Source organism: Scatophagus argus, chromosome 1 (genome assembly GCF_020382885.2).
Source record: "Scatophagus argus isolate fScaArg1 chromosome 1, fScaArg1.pri, whole genome shotgun sequence".
Taxonomy (NCBI): Eukaryota; Metazoa; Chordata; class Actinopteri; family Scatophagidae; genus Scatophagus; species Scatophagus argus.
The window spans coordinates 3,116,646-3,143,782 of NC_058493.1; the positions used below are offsets into that span (position 1 = coordinate 3,116,646).

The 27,137-nt window shown below is 41.2% G+C and overlaps 5 protein-coding genes across 8 annotated transcripts; 2 read left to right on the forward strand and 3 right to left on the reverse strand.

The window, feature by feature from the left end:
- Positions 1 to 645: 645 nt before the first annotated feature.
- On the reverse strand, positions 646 to 2,110 carry LOC124062011 (protein C19orf12 homolog). Its single transcript, XM_046394461.1, has 3 exons — positions 1,994 to 2,110; positions 1,664 to 1,824; positions 646 to 1,121 (listed from the first exon to the last, which is right to left on the reverse strand). The coding sequence occupies exons 2-3, from the start codon at positions 1,815 to 1,817 to the stop codon at positions 880 to 882; spliced, it is 396 nt and encodes a 131-aa protein (XP_046250417.1). The 5' UTR covers positions 1,818 to 1,824; positions 1,994 to 2,110; the 3' UTR covers positions 646 to 879.
- Positions 2,111 to 4,778: 2,668 nt separating this feature from the next.
- LOC124062368 (protein C19orf12 homolog) lies at positions 4,779 to 6,723 on the reverse strand. 2 transcript variants are annotated; one of them, XM_046395128.1, is made up of 3 exons: positions 6,592 to 6,723; positions 5,967 to 6,141; positions 4,779 to 5,348 (listed from the first exon to the last, which is right to left on the reverse strand). In XM_046395128.1, exons 2-3 carry the CDS (start codon positions 6,124 to 6,126, stop codon positions 5,083 to 5,085), a joined length of 426 nt encoding a protein of 141 aa, XP_046251084.1. In that variant the 5' UTR covers positions 6,127 to 6,141; positions 6,592 to 6,723; the 3' UTR covers positions 4,779 to 5,082. The 2 variants fall into 2 exon arrangements, with proteins under 2 accessions (XP_046251084.1, XP_046251158.1); XM_046395202.1 differs by having other exon boundaries at positions 5,967 to 6,133; positions 6,592 to 6,682.
- An 835-nt stretch (positions 6,724 to 7,558) lies between these two features.
- si:ch211-260e23.9 (uncharacterized protein LOC555795 homolog) lies at positions 7,559 to 11,765 on the forward strand. 2 transcript variants are annotated; one of them, XM_046394997.1, is made up of 5 exons: positions 7,559 to 7,716; positions 8,908 to 9,053; positions 9,181 to 9,334; positions 9,796 to 9,978; positions 11,031 to 11,765. In XM_046394997.1, the coding sequence occupies exons 2-5, from the start codon at positions 8,930 to 8,932 to the stop codon at positions 11,041 to 11,043; spliced, it is 474 nt and encodes a 157-aa protein (XP_046250953.1). In that variant the 5' UTR covers positions 7,559 to 7,716; positions 8,908 to 8,929; the 3' UTR covers positions 11,044 to 11,765. The 2 variants fall into 2 exon arrangements, with proteins under 2 accessions (XP_046250953.1, XP_046250887.1); XM_046394931.1 differs by having other exon boundaries at positions 9,796 to 11,765.
- A 95-nt stretch (positions 11,766 to 11,860) lies between these two features.
- zgc:162297 (uncharacterized protein LOC555865 homolog) lies at positions 11,861 to 17,860 on the reverse strand. 2 transcript variants are annotated; one of them, XM_046394807.1, is made up of 6 exons: positions 17,810 to 17,860; positions 15,920 to 16,002; positions 15,633 to 15,813; positions 15,179 to 15,329; positions 14,192 to 14,319; positions 11,861 to 12,051 (listed from the first exon to the last, which is right to left on the reverse strand). In XM_046394807.1, exons 2-6 carry the CDS (start codon positions 15,983 to 15,985, stop codon positions 11,861 to 11,863), a joined length of 717 nt encoding a protein of 238 aa, XP_046250763.1. In that variant the 5' UTR covers positions 15,986 to 16,002; positions 17,810 to 17,860. The 2 variants fall into 2 exon arrangements, with proteins under 2 accessions (XP_046250763.1, XP_046250674.1); XM_046394718.1 differs by lacking the exon at positions 17,810 to 17,860 and adding an exon at positions 16,411 to 16,943.
- On the forward strand, positions 17,120 to 26,936 carry ccne1 (cyclin E1). Its single transcript, XM_046394592.1, is given in 13 exon segments — positions 17,120 to 17,374; positions 17,941 to 17,991; positions 18,215 to 18,302; positions 18,661 to 18,726; positions 20,260 to 20,426; positions 20,834 to 20,969; positions 22,832 to 22,978; positions 23,137 to 23,232; positions 23,432 to 23,566; positions 25,130 to 25,241; positions 25,364 to 25,521; positions 25,811 to 25,978; positions 25,980 to 26,936. Coding segments are annotated over 12 exon segments (1,341 nt in total). The 5' UTR covers positions 17,120 to 17,374; positions 17,941 to 17,977; the 3' UTR covers positions 26,034 to 26,936.
- The last annotated feature ends 201 nt before the right edge of the window (positions 26,937 to 27,137 follow it).

Genomic DNA, 27,137 nt, shown 5'->3' on the forward strand with positions numbered 1-27,137 from the left:
CCTCAGCTGAGCCGTAATGTTAGCTGGCTTAATAAACATATTCAGCTAGCCTCTTATCCATGAGTAGATGCACATTTTCCTCCGCATGGTGATACAGTGTAGTTTGGAAAGAGACACTGCTGTGAGAGAGAAGGCAGACAACTAGGACAAGTGTCCCTCTAAAGGGTTAAAATTTGTATGTACCATCTCATAATTTCAATTTCCTACCATTATTATTATTTTTTTTATATAATGCACTTTAACTTTCCTGTGAGTAATGGACTTCCTAATAATAGACAATAGAACATATTTGACTGAAAGCCCCAGCACAATGCTTTTACTACAAGGACTAAATCATGTGTTATTTAACAGCCAATTAGGAAGCTGCTGTCCTTTAGGAGCAGTATGTGTAACAGAATGATCTAAGCTGAAAAGTCCACCTACTAGTTTTTTTTTGTTAGCTTTCAACTGGATCAAAGCACCAAGAAACTATAAGTGGACTTTGGAGCTCAGATTTTTTTGCATGGCAAAAATAATTTGTCCATATAATACATACATTATGAGAACTTGCACTGTGACAGAAATTCTTGATGAAATGAAATGTGTACTTCTCAAATGATTACTGTTACAATGCTTTAAAGTAACAACAAATTAGTCAAAAGCCCAGCAACTTTCAATTTTTATTTTATCTGAAATTCATAAGCAAATATGTATTAAAAACACCCCAACAGACTGTAGGAATGTACAGATTATGCTCTCATCCAGAATGAGTAAATAACTGGCACGTCTTAAGAAATGTAACATTATTTGTATAATTCGGTCACTTTCAATACATTATTGAGTGACAAAGATAGGTTTCTGTGACTCAATTGTCTTCTTTTTAGGTTTGCGACAGACTTGTTACTTGTTTATATTTTTGATATGGTTCATCACCACAGCCGTGACCTTATTCTTGAGAGTGGGGTTGTTCATCACGATGGCAAGGAGATGTGCTGCATCCCTCCAGGTCAGGTTGCCTAAGGCGGCCATAACATCTTCATAGAGCCGCCTCTTCTGCTCAGGTGTGGACTCCATCAGGATCTGAGGCACGGACTTGAAGTTTGGACTTGTCAGCCAGCCCGCCACACCGCCTCCTATTGCACCTGGTACAGCGACCAATTATCAGTTGATGAGGAATCGTTAAGGATCAGTCTTCTGCCATTTGATACTGTATTTATAACTGTTAGCAGCCCTTTGAAAAGACCCAAACCAACAATAAAAGCCTGAAATAGTCACGGCAAATACATGTTAATTCACCTCTTAAAACAGACCCCAACAAATTCACTGTTTCCTGCTGTTTATGTAATCTTTGATCAAATCAAGAACACTGTTAAACTTTCCTTTTCTTTCTTTTTGGTTTTTAAATATCATGTGTTCTTAAACATTTCTAGGATACTTTCAGTAGAGATGGACCTGGTGTTGAGTAGGCCTACCACAGACAGGTCGGTTAAATCAGAAATGTATGAACAAACTGAAACAAAGTTGGTTCTGGTTCTTTTCGTGGGAAAAATGCACTTTCAAGTTGAACGATACTTGGAAAGGACAGAAGGTCGTTTGAGTTGAACTTAATGAGGAGATTGGTTTGTGGAATGTGTACTTCAGAAATACAGTCTTCTCTCTGTCCAAGATTTAGGACTGTTCTTACCCAAAAGAATGCCTACAGGTCCAAAGAGGAGTCCACCTACAACGACTGCTCCTCCTGTTATCAGCCCTGCATTGATGGAGCTTGTCCATGTCAGCTTGATCTGTGCTGACATTTCACAGCACAGATGCATGACATCATCCGTTCGTGTAGCCATCCCTGTCCTGAGACACGGACATAAAAGTACTGACGATGAAGAATCAAAGATGGCTCGATTCGAGACGGCCTGAGTTTCGTTTTCTACTAACTAACAAGTCACCACTTAAAAATCCAGCAGCTTTCTTGGTCTGTTTTAGACGAGACAAGCGATAGAAGACTCCACAAGTGCCTTACCTTCAGTCCTCTCCTGAATGTGTGAAGTGGTTTTTGGAAAAGGGATTCGTTCTTGCTGGCCTGATATGAATGGAAAAGTGGTTCCGGTGATTCTTCTGAAGGCTACTTGGTTTGGGGGGGGGGGGGGGGGGGGGGGGCTTTCTGTGACATCACATTTGGCCTCGCATTTACTTTCATTTCAACACAGCCTAACAATAATGTAGTAATTTAGATACATGTTCCCGTATTACACAAATGGTTAAATGGTTCTGTCTTATCCTAAAGAAGTTCCTAACAGTTAACATAACAGTTGGTTGAAAAACAGCTATATGACATAATTATTTAAACACATTTGCACTTCTCTTAAACTTAAAAGTCTGTTTTTTGTTTTTTTTTTTTAAAACTCTCTGAGTTATAGTGTTTCCCCTACAATTGTTTTAGGTGAAAGCTGTGTTTAGGCGCCCAAGAACGCAGACTGCAAGTTGCGGGAAGCTGCCTTGTAGGCGGGGGAAGCCGCGGCGGGGATGGGAGCAGTGGCGTAGCCTGAAAAATTTGATTAGGCGGGCCTTTACGAAATAGGGTGGGCCTCTGAGTACAGCCCAGTTATCGTCTGTTTCTCAGCTCAGCGTTCAGCTCACACCCACCCTCTGCCCCTCTTCTATCTCCTTTTCGTGGACAACTGCCCGCAACTTGTGAAGTTTTGCATTTGAACCTTAAGGCTGCGATGATAACTTATACAGAAGGGGTTCTCCAGAAACGCCTTTGTCCATTAACCGTGAAAAGCGCGACATACCTCGTTTACATGCAGCCGGCAAGCTGCCTGTCAACGATACGCGCATGGTGCCTGATTAGCAGGCTAGCTATGACATGAGAGCCGGGGCTTTGTAGCCACGTGAGTGTGTACAATAATTGTAGTAACTGGCAATAATAGTAATAATAATCATGTGCAATAACTAATGTGTAGTAATTTGTCACTATTCCACTGTGCAATTTACTAGCCCATGTGCAACTGCTCCTTTCCCTTGTACAGTGTTTTATATTATATTACTGTTCTCTCCTACACTTATGTAAATTATTTATAAATTCTTTACGATTGATGCCTACAATCAAAATTGTCTCTAGGTGCTTTACAGAAACCCAGAGCCTGAACCCCCGAGCAAGCAGACAGTGGCAAGGAAAAACTCCCTTTTAACAGGAGCAGGACCCGGCTCACAAGGGAGAACCATCCTGCTGATAGTCGGCTGGGTGAAGGAGGAGAAGAAGAGGTAGACAGGACAGAGAGGATGAAAGAGAGAGAGAGAAACATACATGCAATAAATATCATACATTACAAAGGACAAACATGACAGGTTGTTTTAATTGGAACTGGAAACACTGGAGTTCACACTGTGGTATTAACACCTGCATTCTGTGATGCAGCTGTCATCAGAGAAAAAGCTCTGACCAAATTAGCATTTTAGCCACATGTTTCCTTCAAGAGCTGAGGAAGACTTGAAGAGAGCTTAGAGGGGAGTGAGTCTTGGACTTTGATTAGCTAGGTTGTTAGGAACATAACACCCAGCAAATGCTAAATGCTGAATATGCCAAATTTGCGATTAAATTTGTTTTAAAAAATGCTTTTCTTTGGGTGTTTATAAGGTGATAAGGTAACCAAAGTTTCCTTTGGTCTTAAGTGGCCAAAAATTAGCTAATGCAGCTAATCAGCTAATATTCAAATTATGACTTGATGCACCTAAGTACACAGGTAAGTAAGTTCACCTGAGAAAAAGGCATGTGCTCAGCTGGACCATGGCTTTACACCAGGGTCCAAATGGGGCCACCAGAATGCAAGCCACAGAAGGCTTGAAAAGTCAAGTCCAAGTGAGTAAAAACTTTTAGTTAAACTTCACTTAAAGTTTGAAATAACTCATTCTGCTAGTTAACACTTTAACAACTACATCATGTTTCTTGTTGCAGCAGCTCTCGCTCGTTTACTGTTGTGGCATCAGCCATTTTCTTTGGAGTGGTCTGCTGGAGCAGCAGCATCGCGACCGCTGACAGGAAGAGACTCGATAAATTGATCAAGAAGACAAGAAGGAAGAAATAGCTGGATGTTATTTCTACATCCACATTGAAAAATAGTTTTTACCATTAAAACAAATCATCTTTCTCTTGAACAGGAAAAAAACATGATTAATCAGAGTTCCATAATGTGTTGTAATGTATAGGTCAACTCTGAAAATCCCACCTTGTACTTGAGTCCTGGATACGGTTGACTGTAAGGCGTCACTGCTGAGAGGGTTGCCTTGAGTACTCCAAAGCACTCAGTCCTGGTTGAGTACTGCCCTCTGGTGGGTAAAGCTTTCAGGAAAATCTTTTGCTTTGGATGATCGCTGCATGAGTGCATGTCTCCATTTCTGCTATACATCACCCATTTTCATCATCACGGGAAAATGAATATGCACTGCTGGACAAATTTAAGCACTACATGATTTTACACTAAAGCAGACGCTGATATTCTTTCAGGTAATACACTTTAAGTTTCAACCTCATTCATGGCTTGAATGTTGACTGACACTCATTCACCACTTTTTACTTCAGCTGATACTTCATTCACCACTTATACTTTAACTTCTTTCAGGTCAGTCATGTTGTAAGAATTATAATAATTAATGACTTTTCACTAATACAGGTGTCATCACAATTTGACATTGCTAATGCCAGACATTCAGTGTAGCAGCAGATGTAGCTGTTGAATACTAACAAAATAATCATGGTTGAAATCAGTGTTATTGTTTTGACAATCTGAGAACTTCAACTTGACAACTTTAATTTCAAATGTTTATTTCGGGTGAAAGTGACCAGCAGAGGTATATTAAAAAGACCCTGATACAGAGTGTGGGATACAGACATGATATTCTAATTCAGAATAAATGACTCCCCAGACACATCTTAAAGAAAATTGACACTAATGTCAGTCTGTCAAACAAAGCATTATTTGTAGTGAGGTCATTATCCATTCATTATTGAGTAACACAAGTTGCTACGACGACGAGTGATATCTTTCTTACAAAAAATATTTTCTGTTTGGCAGGCCCACCCTTCCTCAAATGTCCACGTGTAATCATAACTCAGTCTTGATAACGCACCTCTGCTCTGAGCTCCTTTGTGATGTAGTTAATCAAAGCAGCAGTAACCTGCTGCTGGAGGGTGGTGTTGCCCATCACGAGGGCAATGAGCTGGGCTGCGTCCATCCAGTTCAGGTTGCCTAAGACGGCCACAATGTCATTATAGAGTTTCTGTTGCTGGGCTGGTGGCAACTCCATCAGGATCTGAGGCAGAGGCCTGAACTGCCCGCTGGTCATCCAGCTGCCCAAGAGACCACCGACTGCTCCACCTGGTAGAGACGGAGAGTGGCGGTGGGTAAAGGGTCAGTTTCAGGTTCAGTGTAGTGAATAATTATCAGGTGATTTTAAAGGATAAGTCTGGCAATATTTGATTTATTGTTAACAATCCTGTGAAAAGACCCAAAGGCGAGGGGAGTAAATGTGTGTATGGGAGGTGTGTGTGTGTGTGTATGTGTGTGTCTATTTCCTTTCTTGACATTTTGTGAGTCTATTTTGTTTGTTTATTAGGCCAAATATGATAAGAGCAATCGCCTCTTGAACACATCTCCCAGTGGAAACTGAACTGCAAAGGGGTTTTCATGTCTGCTAACACAAAAGTACTCCATAATGAGCCACTCTTCTCGGTTGGTAACACTGTAACGTCACAAGTTATTTTTTAATGATTGTAATCTTGTAATGTAAAGTAGAAGAGGAGAAAAGCAACAGATGATTGAACAGTTGATTGCCTTTCTGCTCCTCAATAACCAAACAGTGATTAAGAACAAATATAAATCTCTTTCAAATCCCCGTCAGTGTAGGTTACATTTGGACCAGCTGATCAGGCTGCTGTCATAATGAGAAATACAGAGGTCAAAACCAGAAGTTTTGCTGTGAGTATTTATTCTTACCGACAGCAATGCCTGGAGGTCCTCCGAGTAGCCCACCTAAAAAGGCAGTTCCTCCTGCCACCATCGCCCCTTTGGTTGAGTTTTTCACTGCGACCTTGATCTGATCGTGTGCTGATATTTCACAGCACAGACGCATGACATCATCCATTCGTGGAGCCATCCCTGCACTGAGACACTGACATGAAGGGACAGAGGGGACAGTCAACTCTACTGCAGTGTCTTACCTTACATGTAAGAAAGAGCAGTCTTTAAGGCTTGGTCCAGAGTAAGAGAAAAGCTGTAATGTTGCCCTACAGTTGCAGCAATGTTCACACAGATGAGACAGAATAAATTCACAGTATACCTAACAAACCACCAAGGTCTGACACACACACAGCCATATAGCATACATTCATTTTTGTTAAAATTACGAATGCATTTAACTGCGTTTGCTATAGCTCAAAGGACTTCCGCTTATCAGCTTCGAACTTTTAGCCCAAACTGTCCCTATACGTAAACTGACTTACAAATTGTCTATAAACTAAGTAGGCATACCGCCTAGAACGTAATTTCACTAACTGTGTTACACTGAACACAGTGTGAGTTCGATCAAAGGTGACAGCTGTTATCTCATTATTACAATTACCGTCCGCTCTTTGCCCGATGTGATAGTTCTTGGGGTTCTTACTCTTCACATGCTTTCGCTTTACCCGATGATCTTTGCACTGTATGATGGGATTGCCAGCCAACTTCCTGTTTTACTTCAGAGAGTGTATAACAGATAGAAGATATTTTCATCCCCAAGAAACAAACACATACATATATTAACCAACCTATGTCAATTTGTCACAACGTGACAAAAAATGAAACATATAAAATTCTGTTATGCTTCTACACTGACAGAATACTTCATTTCCAGCTGAAGTTATTGTACGCAGAAAAGTTAACATAAGCACAAACAAAAGAAGAGTCAAGACTTACATTGCGGTAATAGAGTGTTGCTTTATCCAACTTTTATTTAGAGATACATGAATACTAAATTTAACTTTTGAGGGTTTTATTTTTTCAGTAATATTTTGACAACGAAAAGGCTGTGCCGAGGCTTAAGAACAGTCTGCGCATGCGCACAATAGAAAGCGATGGTTGCTGTTGGGAGTAGGAGGTGATTATCTTGAACTAAAGTAGAGTTTCCGATTGAAATACTTTAAAAACAATAATAATTAGATAGATTAAATAGCTCGAGAGTACTTTGTTAATACACCACTCGTTCATCTATTCATTTATTTATAATATAAAATATCTAATCGACCAGTTTTCACGTAAGAAGTTTTCTTTTATCCACCTGACGTGCTTATGCTGCTCCAACTGAGCATGTTGAAAAGGTTACAGGGCTACTTTTCATATCGACGTTACTGTCTATTTTTACAGCAATAAACGCTGGGCTTAGGACTGCCAAACTCGAACACGGTTCAACGCTGAATTATAGGTTGAGAAACAGAAACCATCACAGAACACTGCACAAATATGAACAAAAAACAACCAGATAATATTTCCGTCCGCATTGCTCCACTGTCACAGATATGCAGAGGAGAAAGTGGATTTGTTGACCCCGCCTCACTGGGCGGGGCTTGATGACGTTTCAGGACACAGCGAGGACTCTTCACCGATAAACAACTTTGAGATCAAAACAATCTCTGAAGAACAACAACCCAGCTGGATCCCCTCCGTGCACCGGCCACACCCGAACAAAAACACAATATTCTTTGGTCAGGTAAGTCAAACTCTCACCTCAGTGCATCACTTAGAGGTACAGCGGCTCTTTGGGAGCTCTGGATTTCATTTGTCTTTTGTTCTCTCCACACCTCTTGACTATGTGTCTTTGCAGCGTTTGCTTGTAATTTGGACCGAATGTCGTCGGCATTGTATTATAATGTTTGTTCCAACGGGACTACAGAAAAAGAAGAAAAACTCTCCTGCTGTGCTTACAAGAAATGAAGCAACAGTATTTGCTGAGCGCACAGTCAGCTGTTTTGATCGATGCCATGTAACACCATGTAACATGTCTGCTGAGATTATAGCATCAACAGGGTTTTGCTGCATTTATATAAGTGAGCGTGTCTGTTTTTGCAGGGGGGGTTAGGGGTGTCTGCTGAAACGAAATTCTGGCCAGACACTGACAAGCAGGCAGGAAGGCAGGCACTGGGGGATCTATTTATGGATATGTGTTCTTCTCAAACGACAACAGCATTTCAATTTACCAAATACATGTAGTATATGCATAATACACTAGGTTAGTCACGATATATTGTTATGCTGTGTTATTTGCAATACCTCTGATAATACTTTAAACAGCTGAAGGTGTTCTGCAGTTGTTTTGGCCATCTGTTGAAACTGAGCCGTTTTAAACCCTCGCGTACTGTGCTGCTGTGATAAACACCCCGAGGTCAGCGTGTTATGGACACTTTGTGCCTACTTCTAATATTAAAACTTCTCGGTTATTATACGGTGAAATACTGCATTATAAATAAATACATAATACAGGGTTACAGACCGATCCACTGCAGTGACCAATACAAGTTACATCCCTGATGGGAGAGCTCTAAATCGGTATCACAGATTATATAACGACGCAGCAATCAGTGTAATTTCAGCCTCTTGTACCATCGTGTTCCCGAAACTGTTTCAGTTCAAAACTAGCCCACGTCACAGCCACGTCACAGCTGAGCCTGCTCGGGTTTCTGAGCCGACGCAGTGGAAGCAGCTGTTGAAGACAGGACTTTGGGGTGTCTTTTAGGACAGCCGCAAGGGGGAGCCATTTACCTTGTTAATTCGCATGCATGGGAAATCCCCAGGTGGAGGGGTTACAGTGCTCACCTTCATATGGATCAGTTTGATTGATTTCACTTTGCTGTGTCTTCGGTGCGTTCTTACAATTGAGCTTCAGTGTGTCATTAATTTACAGATTGCAAGAGAGGCAGACAAAGATGTTTGGAAAGATCCTTTCTCATCTGCTTGGGAACACTGACGAGGACTTTGAGGCTGCAGATGACACTTACGAGGAACTGATGGAGTTTGAGGAGGGAGAATGGGTCATTGTTAATCTCCCAGGTGAGAGACGGAGCCTGTTAGAGGTACATGGTATTTGCACTTTTGTAATTTCAAGTGTTCTTGGCTTGGTGAAGGTGCTGCTCATACTGGGATGAAAACTGATCTGTTGGAACTGTTCTTTAAACAGAGAATGGGCCGCTAACAGTTCCTGAGGCAGATCCCCTCGAGAACCTGCTGATTGAGCACCCCAGCATGTCTATTTACCAGATGAGATGCAGGATGAGCGGAGCAGAGGAGGAAGAGGAGCCAGCCTCTGATGAAGATGAAGAGGACACCTCCAGGTTACTTTCCATCCACACCTGCAGCTCATGTACACATTTGTCTTAGACCTTGAGTCTAAAATGAATCTGCTGACCAATTCACATCATTGCACATCAGTATTGTCATCCATTTCTTAAATGAGTGAGTCACCAAGTGAAGTCTAAACAGCTGATGTGGCATAAATTTGGTGACTGCCAACAAATTTCATTTATTCCAATATTTACCTAATTACTCAAACCAACAAGTAAAAAGTTGTGCTACAACAATAAAAACCGTAAAAGCCCTATATTTGAATTGAAGAATAAGAATGTACCGGTATTTACATTTTAACAATGGTACCGCTGCTCCCGGCTCATCCTCAGGGGGCATTAAGTCGGCCCGAACCTGAATTAAGATATTCACTCGTTTCAGTCAGCACTTCAGACATGCTAGTTAATTGCCCTTATCTACCCTAACTCACCTCGTTGGACCATCTGTCCAGGCCAGTGGCAGTGAGGCGGCACGTATCCTGGCGTCTGGCTGCATGGGGAATTCCTCTAGCCTGCAACATCCAGCTGCTGGCTGTCCAGAGGGCCAGGAACCAGAATGAGCGCAAGAAGCTTAGCCGCAGTGCCCTCCACAGGCAGAACCTGGCCAAGACACGATTCTCACCGGCAGAGAAACGGTACGGCCACTTCAAGCGGCCCTGCCAGCGCCTCTACAACTACTGAACAGGAAGGATGATACTGTTTGTGAGAGGGTGTTTCTCAGCTTGCCTCCACCATAGCCCAGTGAACAGCACGGTGCCTTGATTGTAAATTACTCGGGTTTTCCACCCTTGTTTCACCTCACACAGTTAATTTTGCATATCCACCAGGGTAAAGCATGAGATTCACCACTTCCTGTACAGTAAAATGGAAAATGAACCACAGCAACACAAGTTTTGATTTTGATGTTAATATAGGCAACTTGCACTGTAACCAACATGTCTGAAACCACTGAGAAGAATGAACCTTGATCTTCTGACATCATAAAGGACACAGTCAGTCCCTCAGGTTGGAGAGCAGTAGTAACACACAGTTACTTTCAGATTCAAGTCTTTGTACATTATCAAATGAGTACAGTTCAGTTGCTTGACTTGTTGAGATTGATTAGTTCTAAGTAGGGGTAGGCCTTATAGAGGCTTGGAAGTGTGTTTAAGTTTTTCTAAAGGTGTTGTTACTAGGGCTGCACGATATATTGTTTCAGCATCAACATCTTGATTTGTGCATGAGCAGCAGTTACATTGCAGAACATGTGATGTCAGTTAAGGCAAATTAACTCAAACATGTCATGCTACTACTTTTGTGCCGCTTGATACGAAAGGTTCTCATTTTCCATTACTAATCTATGAGAAAGGTCCATCTGATAACTTAGTCTGATTTAAGAGTTCTTGGATACACTGAGCTTGAGAGGTTCCCAATGTGCTCCATGTGCTCTGGCGAAGGGGTGTTCTTCAGTCTATCAAACAACCCAACGGGCCCCTCTAGTTGCCTGTGATTACCTGAAAATAAGCACAGCCTGTTTTGGTTGCTTGACAAACTGATCCAGAGCACACTGAATGTGAACTGATCGTTGTGCAAATGGTCTGTGTCAGGTGTAAAGCCACCGCAACATCACCCTTTGGTTTGTGGACTATCATTCTGTAGCCTTGATTTTGGCATGATTAATTATGGCCATTGCCATCTCTGTTTTTAGGGGCCAGATGTGACCACCACAGTGATTTCTGGAGGGGTGGCAGAGGGCTGAACCAAGTTTGGTAGGAGAGGGAGAGTGAAATTTATTTTGGTAGAATAAGCTAGACTAGTTTCCAAATGATGAAAATTCTTAATGGTAATTGTATATCTGCATGTGAACAGTGAACTGCTTGTATCTGGTGAAATTACTTGAATTTTTTTCAAATTGCAATATACAGTATATCACAGACAAAGCTTCTATTCCAATATCGTGCAGCCCTAGTTGTTACTGTTACAGTGTGTGACACTGAATCAAATATGAAAAATTCAAACCTGTAGAATACTTGGCTGTACGTTGTGGTGCAGTTGGGTTACGGCACATTTGGATTGGTTATTCCTTGGTTGTATTCAGTACGTTTTATATTATGTGCCTTAGCTTTAGGTGTTCTTATGACAAGTGAATTAAAAAGTCCATACCACAGTGACCAGTACAGTATTCAGATGAGATATTTCCCAGTTTTGCAAGGTAAATGTTCCTTTCGTTTCTAAACAAGTCTTAAGGAATAGCTACAACATTGCAGTTCATGTTTTGTATTGAGTCTACCATTTTGTACTTTTCAGCAGGTACTCACTCTTTCACAACACACACATTGTTCATTCTCAGTCACGAGTGTAAATACAGTTGAATACTATGTTTTCTATTTGCGTGTATTTATAAAATGTACAAAAAAAATACAAATAAATCTTGTTTTCTTAAGGTGGGGGCTGTTTGTGTTTTAATATGGCCTTGCATACAGTAATTATACATTAGAAATAAATGTGTAAGATGCTGGGGTGATGACAGAAAACCTCTCATTTGAGAAGGTCACGTCTCTTTCTCATGAACCTCTTCACTTGCTGCGGGTCGACCGCATTGGCCCAGTGGCCACCCTCCTTGAAGTGTGATCCGATAATCATCCCATTTGCATCAAGGTAGCGTTCAATGTTGTCATGGGTCACTCCAGAACCTATGAGCACTGGGATTCTCACAGACTGGGAAACCTCTGCAAAAGCAAAGAAACAGCAGAAATGTATTTAACACAGGTTTAAAAGAAACACACTGTTCACTTTTGTTTTTGTTGGGCTAATGTTAATGAAAATCTGTTACAAAGGTGATGGTGTGTGTTGGTGTATGTGTGTGCTTGGGGGGGGGCTACACTAAGAGAGGCTATGATACACATAGTGAACTTTGGACACAGCAGAGCTTGACCTTCCCACTGGCATGTGAGCTCCAGTATCATCCTGTCTGATCAGTGTCTGCATGTTTGTGTTAATGGGAGACAGAGCGCACGTGTGGGGTAAAGAAGCATGTGTGTGTTTGTTCTTGTGTGTGATAGCACACTAGCATGCATGAATCCAAGGCGGTGTGTCTGTTCAGCTCAAAGTGTTTACAGTCCAGAATGTCGTGTTGGAGACTCTGCTTAAAATAGAAACCTCGGGAGAGAGACACGGTGCAGACTTTAGACCCACTGACCCTCAGCAGACACAATCCTGGGTGTGTTTCCTCACAGCCTCTGATTAAGTCACTGATGAAAGAAAATTCTTGTAGACTAATATAAAAACACTACATTACAATTAAAACTTCTGCTTTCAGTGTTTTATTTAACTGAAAGTACAGACCATCAAAGGTGAAAGTGCGCAGGTGATTGCAGTCGCTTGCTGTAACTGATATGTAACACCAAGTTTGGCATGGGCCAAACTGCAGGACAACAAAAGAAAAACAAAATTAGGATGAATGAACCTAAAATTATGATCATAGCTTCTGGCTTTAAGCAGAATTTCACATAAAGTTCTAAAATTCTATAATGTTCTGTTTTGTTGTTTTGTTTACTTACTTACATGCACTGTTTTCATCCACAGAGGCATAAAAAAGCTGGAAATGCAACTTTTGGCATATCAGCTGACAACGGTTACATGCGATGATATGCGATATATTATAGTAAAACTTAAGTCTAGTCGGTAACCTGTCTATCTGCTGTTTAGTGCTGGGAGGATAGCATACAACTATTTCATCAGAACTATTTCACTGAAATAGAAGTGAAGTTGTGGGCTGTAAAACCAAAACAGTGAGCTGAAAGGCTCCATAGGGGTGAGGGGGGATGCAAAATCAGGTGATAACAATCTGTGAGGTGGTTACCGTGGGCGAAAACGTTCTCATTACACTGTCAATAGGCCTTTCACTGTTCTGAATTGTCATAGTAGGAAAAGCACAGTGATTAACAAAAACATGAAGCTTTGTTCTATTTGCAATGTGACAGTGAGCCAGAATGAGCCCCGAAACTGGAGAAGTTAGATGGAATTCGGTTGTGTTATCATGTACACCTGTGGTTGTCTTGTCTGTAAGGTGCAGCCACTGCAGAGGAAGTGACATACTGCACTCAGCACAAGTAAAGTCCATTTAAACTGTACTTTGTTATGGCATTTGGGTAAAAGTAGGTACTCCCACAACTGCCACTCTTACTGTGTGTGCTCGCACGTGTGTATCATAAAATAATGCCTGAGAATGACTGTCCAGTACAGTCCCCTGGAAACGAGCCAATCCCTTCAACTGCAGAGGGGATATGGAGTGAGTAAAGTGCACACTGCTCAGTGTTCATCAACTTGATCATTTTGTTGATCAACTTGTACTTGATCATTATCAGTGAGTCAACAATTCTTTGATTGGGTGGTGAGGCTTCTTCCTTTTACAAACTGAAAAACAAACCCTTCCCACCCAGTGGAGTACAGCATTCACATTACTTAATGTAACACTTTACTGTATATGGTGTGAGTGAGAGTGAGTGTGCATATGCAGCACTCCTAAACTGAGCCACAGACCTACAGGCAGGCTTCATATGGGTGCCATATTGGGTGACTGTTGATCGCTGGTCTCACTGTGCACTGTCCTGACCTACTGGGGACACTGAACACTGTGCCATAAAATCCCTAAATGTATCACCACAGGTGAGAGTGCCCTCTGGTGGAGAGACAAGTTAGTCATTTAAATTTAACTACCGGTACATAGAAAAAAGCAGTGGTACTCCTCCATTTATTCCATTATTGATTGAAAACTTTGGGGTTTTTAAAATGCTACAGGTGAATAGATCAATGGTGAATCAATCAATCAATCAATGTGCATGATGCGTGAAGTGTTTGCGGCAGGACCTCTGAGCTCCTGCGGATCAGCCTGCACTCCGGTGGCTGCTCCTGTGATGATGACTCCATCAGAGAGGAAGAACTCTGCGGCACGCGCTGTTTCTTCAATGCTCATGTCTGCTGTCAGGGCATGGGAGCTGAGGAAGACAAGCATGCAACCAGTAGGGGATAAAACGGAGACTAGCCCTGGACTGAAACTGGCTGAGACCAGGGTTAATAGAATTCAAACTGAAATTAACATTAGAATTCACCTAAAAGTGGGACCAAGAACAGCATAGTGCCTACATCTTGATTTACAACAAACTTTTTAAGTACTTTATTGAAAAAACAAAGTGGGAGCGAGCTTATTGCACTAGAAAATACTGGAGTGGGCCTTAATCACCGAGACCAAAAACACTCTGAGAGCCTGCTTTTTCACCAAAAGGAGAAACAGGCTATTTAACAAGCATCTCTCTCTAACGTACGGTGATGTGCAGGAATAACTCTTCATTCCAGCTCTCAAGTGATCATATGATTAGTCACAGTATGCACATGTAAGGATTTAACTTACATTTAACTTACATCGGCCACATTGTTGATTCCTCTGTGGAAAAAGTCACTTGATAAAAAAATTTAATTCATCCTGTATGAATTAATTTTTTTTATTAGGTGAATTTAATTAGTATGAAATCCTTAATATTAATTAAATTATAATTCATTTCCTTTGGCAACTGACATGTGAGGTGCTGAGAAGAGGGAAGTAAAATATTAAGAAGTTGACTGTGGAAACACAACCGAGTGGAAGCAGAAATAAAATTCAGCTGCATATGAGAGAAAACACACTGCGTAATAAGGGGAATTCACTACCACACTGACAAGTCTAGAAAGTGACAATGCACAGAAAGTGACTGAAAACAAAATGAACGCCAGCTTTATTGTTCTTATTTGCAACGCTCCCAACGTCCCTGTAGGCGTAAATGGTCAGGTGACCCAGTACTGTACAAATGGTCATCTCACCTGTGCTTCTTTTTGATGTCGGTGAAGATCTGCACATGCTCAGCTCCAATCTGTTTGCGGTATCTCAGTAAGTCCCCAGCACAGGCATTCAGGAGGCCCTCATCAGCCACGTGAGAAAAGACAAAACCCTCAGCTCTGATGAAATCCAGATCTGTGACCATACAGTAAAACTGAGCCACTAACGGTAGCCTCTGCGCCAAACATGGGTATGTAAAACATTATGGATAAGCCTGATACATACACCTTTGTTCACAGATTAAGCAGCTTCTTGTTTAAGACTTAACACCTGGCAGCTCACTGATAAACATACATAACATTAGAAAGGATGACCAGACAGTGAAATCAGGTATCCATTGACATGTCGGCCATGACAACACATGATTGCAGACTTCTGTTCTGTCCTTGTTTCCTCATATACATTAGAGCAACAATGTAACTGATGTGAGAACTCAACCTGAAGCCAGTGCTACAGCCAGTGCCTGCTGGTTAGCAGAAGACAGGATTTGCACTCCTAGCGGCAGGGATGGACAGATGCTTCTCACAGCACTGCATACCGCAGTCATACAGGCGACCACCTCAGGGCCCACGGAGAAGGAATAAGGGATATCGTGCATGTTTTCAATGATCACACCATCCTGAGAGAGGACATTACAAGTTGTGGTTACTGACTCTTTTGTTTTTTTTTGTTTTTTGGAGAGACTACTAATCTGTAAGGACTTTACAGAATGTGAAGTAACTTACAATCCCTGCATCACGGTAGATAGCTGCCTCCCTGCATGCTTCCTCAGTGATTTGGGACATTTTCATACAACCCAAGGGGGTGCCTGAGAGAGACAGAGAACTTGGTTACGTACAGCGCGATATCACAAGTTATTACTCCAAGATTTGCAGTGTAGTACGGCCTACTTTCCAATCAGCTTCATAAAACAGAATGCACTGCAGTAAATTACTTACCAACTATAACTGCACACATCTACAAAACTAATAAAATAATCAAATATTCAACATATAAGTGTATAACATTCACCTGGGCAATTTGTATTGAGTGTTTTTACTTTTGATATTTTAACTAGGCTAAAAAATGTTTTAAAATACTACACTTTTACTTTTTCTATATACAAGATTTTCAATGCAGGACAGCTGTAATGGAGTATTTCTATTGTATGGAGTTTTACTTACGTTAAGCTTTACATTTGAACACTGGAGGACAAAGGTCAATGCAGTCAGTTTACCTGGTAAGGCTTTGACATGAATCATTCCAATAACCACGGATTTTAGGCGCCCGAAAAGGTCCAAAAACTTCATGTTCCAGTTTCTATAGCGAAACCACGTACAGGAAAGTATCTTGTTTTTTTTATCTCTCCAAGCATCGGGGTCACGTGACTGGCCAAAGGTCAATTTTGTTTAATCGAACCAAATCTGAAACGGTGATCTTGAAAGTCGTTATTAAGCTGGTAGTTTAATAAACACATAGTTAACAGTGCAGCGAGTTTGCTTATGAGAAAGGATCGCGGGGTTGTAGTCAGGAGTGGGTTTTGGCAGCTATGCGGGAAATGCGCGCAACGCCGGCCGAAGCATCCGCAGGCTAACTCACTTCATTTTTTTGCTAAATAATGGACGCGCCCGAGGTGACAGTGAGTGATAACAATATATAGAGTTGGTAGACCGAAAAGATTCGATTACTTCCCAATACTTGTGTCGCGATAGGTTTTATTTTAGGCTTAATCTGAGAGGACTAGGGCTTTGTTTACATCTGACAGACTAGCCACGCGGTGCCTGAGCACTTCCTCTTCGGAAGCGCCGCCCCTGCAGCTGTCACCGACAGCCGTCACGCCTCCCGTTTATAAACTTATTTTTTCCATTTCTTTAGCACAATATATACCGATTATATTAGACACGTGTGCTCTACACAAGCTTCAGATGTGAAACGATGGTGAATGGAGTTAAAATTAGTCAATAAAGAGGCGGTGAAACTTGGGATTTAGCGCCAAGTTAAATCTGCTCCTCCCTGACGTTGATGCTTCAAGTCATCTGTTTCCTACAAGGCGCCAGCTCAGAGGAACCAACCCGGCCTGGAAACACGCAGACACACAGAGCACCTCCGAGTGTGATCAACAGGCGCTTACATAGCTCCACAATATTCATTTATTCTTTTTAGACGTGGATAAGAGTGAACTTCAAGGCCATAATCTTGAGGTGAGTGGATGAAGCGAAACGTAAATCACTGCATCGAGTATCTTAACTTAAGCTAGCAGCAGCTGCAACTTTTGAAGCTAAGTTAAATGCTGCCTAAACCGGAACAAGTTGGATAACTAATAATGATTCAAAGTTTTTTTTTTTAGAAATGCTCAAAATTAAATGTTGACTGTGTTAGATGACTGCTTGGTACTGTTGCTCGTACTCTTAAAAGGTGAATTAAGAAAATAGGCGTCCTGGGACTGCTTGTCGTTCGGCCATTATGTGGCAAGCCAGCTGTCCAAAGTTAGCGAGGAAAAATAGGCAGATTCCCTTAAAAATACTTAAAACAACAACGGTAACCAGCTAATATAGTATCTGGTGTTTGTCGCCGACTAACTACATGAATGTGCTTGCATTATTTGGTACTTCTGGACGACTTTTAACATTGCGTACCGTTTCCATTTCACCGCGCCAGACTGAGTTGGGCTTTGTCAGAAGGAGGGAGTTTAGAGTGGGGGTTGGGAGTGTATGAATGTGTTTTCTTAACCCCCAAAATAAAGCTTTAAAACACTTCTCATTCACAGGTTTACTCCGAAACTGACACACATCCCTCTGAGTATAATGCGGGAAAACCGGTGAGTTTTATTTATTTCATCCAGGGCACTTTTAAGCTCGTCAATCAAAGTGTGTGACGACAGAAAGAAAAGTTGAGTTGATGGAGCTTTAGCCATCCGGGTAGTTAGCTTGCTGCTATAGCACTTTATTTTGACCGTATTAACATTTTTATGCAAGTATGTTAAAATGGTTTGTGTTGACTCTGGAGGCTTCGAACCACGTTTTTGTTGGATGTTGTTACAGGGAAGAGGCACAAACGAGGTCTGTTGCTCCCGAGGCGCCCAAGGAAACTACAGTACGATCGAGAAAGAGGAAGGCAGATGTTGCCATTGTAAGTGGTCTGAAAGGTTTGCAGACTAGCCTGCAACATTAGTTAGGCTGCAGATGTAGTTAAACAATGCTAATGGAATAATCAAAACTGATGTCATAGTCTTTTCATTATTGCTGGCAGTTAACAGTGTGATGTGCCTCACTTAAGTATTACTTGATGAACGCAGATGATATTGACTGTTGTTGACTTCATTAATGCTGTTTTTATTCCTGTAAAGCAAAACAAGCCAGGGCAAGATTCGGTTTCTAGCTCTCGCAAACTCACATCAACAATGGAAATTCAAATGTCGGAACCAACTGTGTGCTGTTTGTGAACTGATTCGTCTACAAAATAACCATTTGCTTTCTTTGATATTCAGTACCTACAAGATCTGGATGACGAAGAGGTAGCAGAGATGACGAAGAAGAAGCAACGTGAATGTGAGGTAGGCTTGATCTCACTTGGTGTTAAAATATGTGTCTAAACCGAGTCTAAACCCGCACCCTCCCTGGCTCTGTTCAAACCTGGTGGTCCTGAGTCAAGTGGACAGTTCGAAGCTTTTGGGATGCATTCAAGATCCAATCACAAACCACATTCGGTTGTGGTTTGGGGCACATATAACAACACCCTTTTAGCAGTGGATGTGTATGTGTCCTGGGCCCTGACATTTGTAAAGATGAACAAAGCATCTGCACTTTCCCCCTGCAGTACAAAATCCAAAATATCCCAGATACTAACACTCCCAGCTCATGTTCATTACTGTGCAGTAGTGATCAGGTGATGGAGCTGAATGACCGAGTTCCTGTCCATACAAATGTCTGACCCAATCGCAAGCTGCGCTCAGATGTTAATCATTACATTTCACACCCACTCCTTTTTATAGCATCAAATAACTAATTAAAACCAAACTCATCAGAAGAGTGAGCAGTTGAACATACATCAGCTTGACAAGAACCACCTAAAGTGACAGAAACCATCTCTGGGAAAAATTTAATTGACATGTACCTTGAGTTTTTAGTTTGTTTTATGTCCACTTTGCTAACATGGTGGGTGAGGGGTTTATGAGCTGTACTGAATCCAGCCACCAGGGGGACATCAAGATGCTATGTCTTCACTTTGTCTCATATCGTTCATCTTAATATACAGTCAGTGGTTGTGGGCCTACAGAGCTGACATCTCCGCGAGGCAAAAACAGACATAATAGATTACACACTGACTAATTTTCAGGTTCTCTTACCAGACAAGGTAACCATAATATCCACTGACCCCCTTAAAAAAATTCTAAATTTTGAAAGTTCTTGAGCAAAAAAGAAACTCAATAAACTTTGCAATAAAGCAATGATAAAATATTAAGTTAATTAAGTTGTTTCTTGTCTTAGGAACGTCTTAACCTGCCAACATTGAGCACCTGTTTGAACACACGGTTTCAACTGATTTAACCATTTACACTAAGTGAATCCAAGAAGACATTTTATTGACTTAAATGTGTTACAAATACAGTAAACCGTAACCAATGCCTATGGGGAACTTCCCAGTCTCCCCTTCACAAAACACTAGGTTTTGTGAGTTGTTGAGTGAGGAGAAACGTTACAACTTTCCTGAAATACTTTCTACAAAAAATTACTAATTTGTGCCTTTCTATAAATTTGACAAATGTTACACATTAAGTTGTTTGTTTCTTTGTGTTTTGAAACATAGTGTTGATTTGCAGCAGTGGTGTAGATGTTTAATTGCATATAAAACATGGAAGTGACATCTGATCACAAGTGGTCACTCGAGGTGCATGTGATGACACATGTTAATGCTTGGTGTGAACTGACAGACTTGGAGCTGTCCACTAGCTATCGGATCACTCAGGGTCAATATTAAATCCAGGTCTGAACAGGCCCTTGTTTCTGTTATTCTGTGTCTGTGGCCCAGTCACTGAGTCACCTGACTCACCACCTCTCTCTCTTTATTCTCCCTCTTTCCTTTGTAGCTGAGCTGGAGTCCTGATCCTACTTGCACAAGTCCACACAGGTGGATACCCACACCTGATCAAGAAGAGGACCAACCTGTTGCCCTGATAAATGCAGGCTTCCCACACTATAACTTTAACAACATATTTACAACCCCTGTGCGTTGTGCCCCTCTTCCCACATTGTGGTAAGTAGAGTTGTTTGTGTGGTTGATTATCTCAGATTAGGCTCTCTATCCTGCAGATGTCTATGCTCTGTCAAAGCACACACTGGTGGGTTTCAAATTAAAGACATACAAGTTAAAGCAAGGCAACAAGGCCTAGATTTAACTTACACATCATCTTTTAAAGTGTTGATTCTGCAGTTTTTCTCCTTCCCCTTTAATCACTACCTTCTAAACTAGAGCTAAAATAGAGCCCTGTGAAGCCCCCATAGGAACTAGAAGGAAGTGTTCGTTCAGCATTTTTGGTTTATCGTCTGGTTTCTGTATGTCTTCAAGGAAGATTGTAGTTTAAATACAATCGTTACAGCTTTGTTTGTGTTGCACAGCAAGGGGGCACTTGAGTTACCATAGTGTTTCTGTTTTGTTACCAGCTGGGCCAGTAAGGATGTGGTGTGGAACAACATGTTGGAGAAGGATAAGACATACACCAGGGACATCCACATGATGGAGAACCATCCTCATCTGCAGCCCAAGATGAGGGCAATTCTCCTGGACTGGCTCATGGAGGTCTGTAGTATGAGGCAGGGCTCAGAAATAAAATGCCACCTTGGGATAGTAAATCTAGTGACTCACTTGTCCTATTGTTTAAATGGTAATAAAGAATTTAACACTGTTGTTTTTCCTCTGGAGCTGATGATGGAAGTAGTTAAGGAGTGAGCAGTCTTTCTTCCTTCTCATCTCTGTTGCACATGCTCAGTAACGGTTAGGCACTTGTGAGAAGGTGGCAGCTGTTGAAGACGTTAAGGAGTTGAAGTGCAAGCTAACATCTCAATTATCCTTGAAAACAGGAATTTAGCTGGGTAGTGTTAGAGGATGTGGGGTGAAACTCCAACTAGATATTTTACAATTTGCACTCAATAGAATCAGAATCAGAAAGCCTTTATTGCCATTGTAAGTGAAGAGGTTTCACATTACTAGGAATTTGTCTTGGTGATTGGTGCATACATAGAACGTAACAAGTAACGTATAATAGAAGAATAAAATAAAAATAAAACAAGGTAACACAAAATAAAATAAGATAAGTAAAATAGGTCGAAGAGTAGGTAGAATTTAGTTGACCAAAATTTTCTTGGGTTGACTACAGCTTTACTAGCTTACTAAGAATTTGTACCATAGTTCTACATTGAAAGATGTTTCTGATAGAGCAAATTTACTATTGAGCCCCATAAATTAGCATGAGTGAATTTTATATCCTAAATTACACACACACACTTAGATAATGGCTTTACTAGCTAGCAGTTTGGGGTAAAAAACGAAGTGCTTTGAATCAAAGCTCAGTGGGGTCTTCAGAAAGGCATGAAGTCAAATGTAAATTCTGTTATGTTGTTCTCCAGTTTAATAATAGTATGAGCCCTATGCTGCACCACCTTAAGAACTTGGCTGCCATGTTTGAGGATGGCTGGCAGTCAAAGATCACGCAGGTGCAAACTGTGATGCACGCCAGAGAAAAAGGATAGACTAAAAGGAAAGCTGGCCAGCGCAGAAAAGCTAGTGGTGACCACCAACGCAAATGAAAAACTACTACTTGACACTTCATCGGTGCTGACTGGGAGATGCAGTTCAGTGTGCTGCTCACCCACAGCCACTTTGTGTGGCAAACATCCGACAACCTTGACAAGAAGCTGTTGCGCTGCTCCAAAACTCATTGGCTCAGTGTAGCATATTTCACTTCATTTGTGTTTTTTGTTGCCAGTTAATGAGTTCCATGCTTTCAAAAGCTAAGTTAGCCAAAATTGACATCCCTTTGACTGTCCAGCACTTCCCACAAGTCCTGTCTTGTCAGCGCCAACAGACTGATGACTGTCATTCACACATTGAAGGTGAACCAGCAGCACCACCTGGTTTAACCTTACAGCTGAACTGAACCAATTTGACTTAAAATCCACAATTTGAACCAAGAAATAAACACAATATAAGTTAGTTAAAAAAAAAAAACAACAACAGCAAAACATGAAAGCCTAGTTTAAAGCAGTTGGTGATATTTATAAGACAAGGTACCTAATTCAACACCCTACCCTACCCCTCAACACCCTTCAATCTTTGCTCTAGATTGCATCGTGAGATGCAGTGTGGAAGTTTACCGAAAAACCAGTCTCATTCTCTGCCATTTTCTTTTTTTAAAATAAAATGTTATTAAATTAGGAATGACACTAATCAAAAAAGATACAGATGGTTCTGTTCCAGTTAATAACAACAGAGGTTTTCCACAAGACAAATGCATGTTGTTCCATAATTATTGTTAGCCTCCTGACATCATTTAATGTCCATATTTTCCTCACATAAGCAAACCTACTACTGGTGGTTTGGTCATGGAAAGCTACGTCAGTGCAGTTACTTTGGTTAACTTCAATTTTTGTTTCTTGTTTTAGGTGAGTGAAGTGTACAAACTGCACAGGGAGACATACCACCTCGCTCAGGACTACTTTGATCGCTTCATGGCCACCCAGAGGAATGTGTTCAAATCAACGCTGCAGCTCATAGGCATCACCTGTCTCTTCATCGCTGCTAAAGTAGAGGTATGAAGGGTTGGACTGTACGGGGTGAAAATCCCTCAAGTTTTAAGGAGGCTGTAGTTCTTTTTAGTTGTGTAACCCCTGACCTCTACAGCATTTTCTAATAAGTTTGCTGGTGTGATTCGTTATTAAATTGCTTTCTGTGATGTTGCATCTCCCAGGAGATGTATCCTCCCAAGGTCCACCAGTTTGCCTACGTTACAGACGAAGCCTGCACTGAAGATGAAATTCTCAGTATGGAAATCATTATCATGAAGGTAAAACGCACAGACACGACTCCACTAATATGTACTCTTGTAAAATCTATCGATTGAATTTTTTTGACAGTGTAGATGGTGGTGGACAGCATGGATTCTTTTCTTTTTCTCTTATCACATGATCTTAGAGCATGTCTGTCCATAACTGTGGAACTGTGGAACATGTTGAATTTATCTCTTTTCTCTTTTTGTACCACAGGAGCTCAAATGGAGTCTCAGCCCACAGACTCCCATCTCCTGGCTCAATGTTTACATGCAGGTGGCGTACCTGAAAGAGATGGACGAGCTGCTCATCCCCAGATATCCCCAGGCTACATTCACACAGATCGCAGAGGTATGTTGTGAGGTTTTTTTCAGTCTTCCTGACTAGAAAAATGATTTTTCAGTTAGGTACTTCATTAATAAACAACAACAGTTTGTTTAGGGAATCTACTTTTGTTTTTCACCAACACTAGTGCTCTTTTTCCATATCCCATTCAGTGAGTGATTTTAGCAATTTAAGTTTCATTGTCTCTTGTCATATTTCATTGTTCTCTGTACTTTATTATTACTTTAGTTCTAACATCAGCTGTGTTGTACAAAAGTGAATGCAGCACATGCACTGCAGTTTAAATGTTTTCCATTAAATCAGAATCAAGTTTTGATTTATTGATTTAAAAAATAAAAATAACAGGGTTATATTTATATGTAAAAATGTAGTTCTAGTTTCTATAAATTGCAAAGTAAAGCTGCATCAGAAAACAGTATCCCAGACCTGCCTGTCTATACACGTTTTTCATGGCAGGAACACATTTTGACATGGAAGTACTGGTACAATTTGTTACTCTTAACTAAAAAAACAAAAGCTGGGAAAGTGAGCCAAAAAAGAAGAGTTCGACCAATCATGGAATGAGATTAATTTCTCTGTCATCATCCATATATCAAGTGGGGATAATCAAATGCGTGCTGTCAAGAGACTGCAACATTGATTTTATCCCTCTTGTTACACCTCCTCTCTCCAGCCTTCTGGTTCCTCAAATGACAACACTTGTCTTTGTACTGTATTCACAACGATGAAGGCAAACCTGCCGCTGTAATGAAAGGAGTGGAAATAGCATTTTATAGAGAGTTTTGGCCATGCCTCCACCCTTCAAAGCTGCTGTGCAACCACTTGTGCAAAAGCACATGGACATAATTGCAGTACTATACTGCTATCATAGTATTGATAGTATTGTATACTGTACATCTAGCTAGGCTAGTTAGATTAACCAGTGAGGCTCCCAAACTAATTATTGAAAAGAGTCTGTACCGAGGTTACAGCTGCACAATAAATACAACAGTGATGAGACAGTGCAGCATCATGTAATGCAGAGAGAGTCGAGTTACTGTGCTGCAGGGACTTTGAAGCAGTCACTTCTGCACCATTAACAACAGAAGAAGCAACAAGCCTGAAATAAAATTTCAAAATAAAGGGATGACTTAATACTCTGCCTTACTTATGACAGTGAAAAAGATTTTTTGAATGTGTTCATGAAGTTCTTATGTCTGGTTTGCCAGCTTTTTTTTTTTTTTTAAGGACAAAGTTGAGCTTGAAGGTAAGGTGCAGCCTCACCTTTATGAGAGCTTAATTCAGAGAAAGTCAGCATTTGATCCTAATGTCAATACTTCTAATGTCTAATGACACTAATAAGGGAACCATCTAATGGTTTATGTACTGCGACAGTCCAACAGAGAGCAGCGTAGGAAGGGAACAAGCTCGCCATATACTGAGAAGTTGCTTTGTTCAACGTCTCCCACAACCTGTGTTAAGCAGTGTTACTAGTGTCTGAGTGTAAGTCATGCTTTTTTGGTGAGAGCCTCCTGTGCATTGTTTGTATTGAGCTGTGTTTTTACAGCTACTTCCCCCTGTTCTTTCTAGTTGTTGGACCTGTGTATGCTAGATGTGCGATGCCTTGAGTTTTCCAATGGCATCCTTGCTGCTTCAGCCCTGTTCCACTTCTCATCCCTGGAGCTGGTGGAAAATGTGTCAGGTAAAACTAAAGCTGCCTTAACGTGGAGAGTTACTCTTTTTGAGCTAAAGTTACATACTGCTGGTGTTACCCTGCCTGTGTGCCTCTGACTTATGACCTTGTTGATCCTCCTCTCCATGCAGCTCTGAAGAGGGTGGAGGTAGAAGAGTGTGTGAGGTGGATGGTACCATTTGCAATGGCACTGCGGGAGGTTGGTGGGTCACCAATGAAATCATTCACAGGAATCCCTGCAGATGACATGCACAACATTCAGACCCATGCCTCCTACATGACATGGCTGGTGAGTCCAAGTACTCAAATGAGATGTTTTTTTTTTTTCTCTGTGTGATTGGGTTTAAAACAGACAGAAAAGAAAGGGACCCGATTCTATCAGCTGCCCCTGAAAACAACCGTCTAAAATTTGCAGCGATCTAACTTGGAAAGTGAGCTTAAAAACGCATGGAGACATTTAAGCCAGCTGAGGAGTATATCGTTTTCATGTTTCAGACTCAGAAAGCACAGAGAAACCCACCGTCTTTCCGCTACCGTCTAATGACACCATAGTTAATCTGTATTTCTGCCGTGTACAGGACAAGGCCTACTCATACCGGGACGTGGAGTTGGAACGTCATGGCAACTGCCCTGTCCCTTCAGGTGTCCTGACTCCACCCCTGAGCAGTGAGAAAACGGAAGAGTTGGTCCGAGTGGATGCAGCAGTGCTGAAAATCAGACCAAGAATGCGTACTCCATCCCCACAACGGCCTCTTCCGAAGTAGTGGAACAGACACTGAAACTGACACGATGACATCCTAATCTTTTTTTTTTTTTTTTAATTTTTTTCCTTGACATTGTAGCTGCAAGTGGAAGAAAAGCTGAAAGCGCTGAAGTGTTGAACAGTGACTCTGCAGTAGCAGTACACATATATATTATTGGATTTGGACAGTGGGGGATACGTTGGAAATGGTGTTTTCTTCTTTTGATGTCATGATGAGTTCTTGGAACCAGATGCTTTATCTGCATTGGGTGCACGCACTGACGGCTAAGGATAGGGATACACTGACACACAGTGAGCAGATACTTTGGATGGTCCTTGTCCCAACCCCCCATTTTGGATGAAAACCCAAAGGACTGTTTGGGACAGCTCAAGGAGATTTTTGTGCAGCATTGCACCCAAATGCGTGCATTAAGTACCAACCACATCTACATTTAGTGGTTGCTTTTTTTTTTTATTTTGTATGCAGAGGCCAAATTGAATAGACATTTTATGGAGTCTCTACTTAATTTTGTGCGCGTATGTGTGTGGGGTGATTGCTGTTTTTAATCAGTGGCCTCATTTGCCCAAAAACTATTCCTAGAGTCACGTTTGGCTCTAAGTGCTGCTATAAAAGTGGGCTTTGCATGATAGAGGGGACGAGTGCATGTGTGTGTATATGAAGTAGTGAGTTACTCTTGTTTTTTTTTTTTTTGGTTCCACCTTCGCCATTTTATCAGACAAAACATGGCCATGTTTTGCTTAGGGACCAGTAGCTTGGCTACTTAAATGGACAAGTGAACCAGCCAGGCTTCAGAAGCTAAGATGTTGATTGTATTTAACGTTTATTTTAATCCCAACAAGCGGTTTGTTTTTTGGTTTTTTTTTTCACCACCAAAATGTAAAATTTCTATTTGACTTTTTAAAATAAAATGCTGCTACATGTTTTCCATTAAACATGGGTCCACTGGTTGTGGTTGTGTTATGAGTTTGCAGCAATGATCCTGTTTGAAATTGCAGCACGCAAAACTGTTCTGACAGTTGTTTTCATAAAATCTCATTAGTGTTAATATGTCTTCTCCTGGTGGAACTCAGATTTACACTGGCTTTATTCCACTAGATGTCAGTGTGATGCTTTCTGTTTGAATGCATGCTATCCTCACTGA

Coding starts and splice junctions, on each gene's coding strand:
- LOC124062011 (XM_046394461.1), bottom strand. CDS start 1,817: ATGGCTACACGAACGGATGATGTCATGCATCTGTGCTGTGAAATGTCA. Junction 1,122..1,663: donor ACCTGTAGGCATTCTTTTGG/GTAAGAACAGTC, acceptor TCGCTGTACCAG/GTGCAATAGGAGGCGGTGTG.
- LOC124062368 (XM_046395128.1), bottom strand. CDS start 6,126: ATGGCTCCACGAATGGATGATGTCATGCGTCTGTGCTGTGAAATATCA. Junction 5,349..5,966: donor ACCTCCAGGCATTGCTGTCG/GTAAGAATAAAT, acceptor CGTCTCTACCAG/GTGGAGCAGTCGGTGGTCTC.
- si:ch211-260e23.9 (XM_046394931.1), top strand. CDS start 8,930: ATGTTTGGAAAGATCCTTTCTCATCTGCTTGGGAACACTGACGAGGAC. Junction 9,054..9,180: donor GGTCATTGTTAATCTCCCAG/GTGAGAGACGGA, acceptor TTCTTTAAACAG/AGAATGGGCCGCTAACAGTT. Junction 9,335..9,795: donor GATGAAGAGGACACCTCCAG/GTTACTTTCCAT, acceptor CCATCTGTCCAG/GCCAGTGGCAGTGAGGCGGC.
- zgc:162297 (XM_046394718.1), bottom strand. CDS start 16,483: ATGAAGTTTTTGGACCTTTTCGGGCGCCTAAAATCCGTGGTTATTGGA. Junction 16,003..16,410: donor TCATGTCAAAGCCTTACCAG/GTAAACTGACTG, acceptor TGTCTCTCTCAG/GCACCCCCTTGGGTTGTATG. Junction 12,052..14,191: donor TGATCCGCAGGAGCTCAGAG/GTCCTGCCGCAA, acceptor TTGCTTTTGCAG/AGGTTTCCCAGTCTGTGAGA.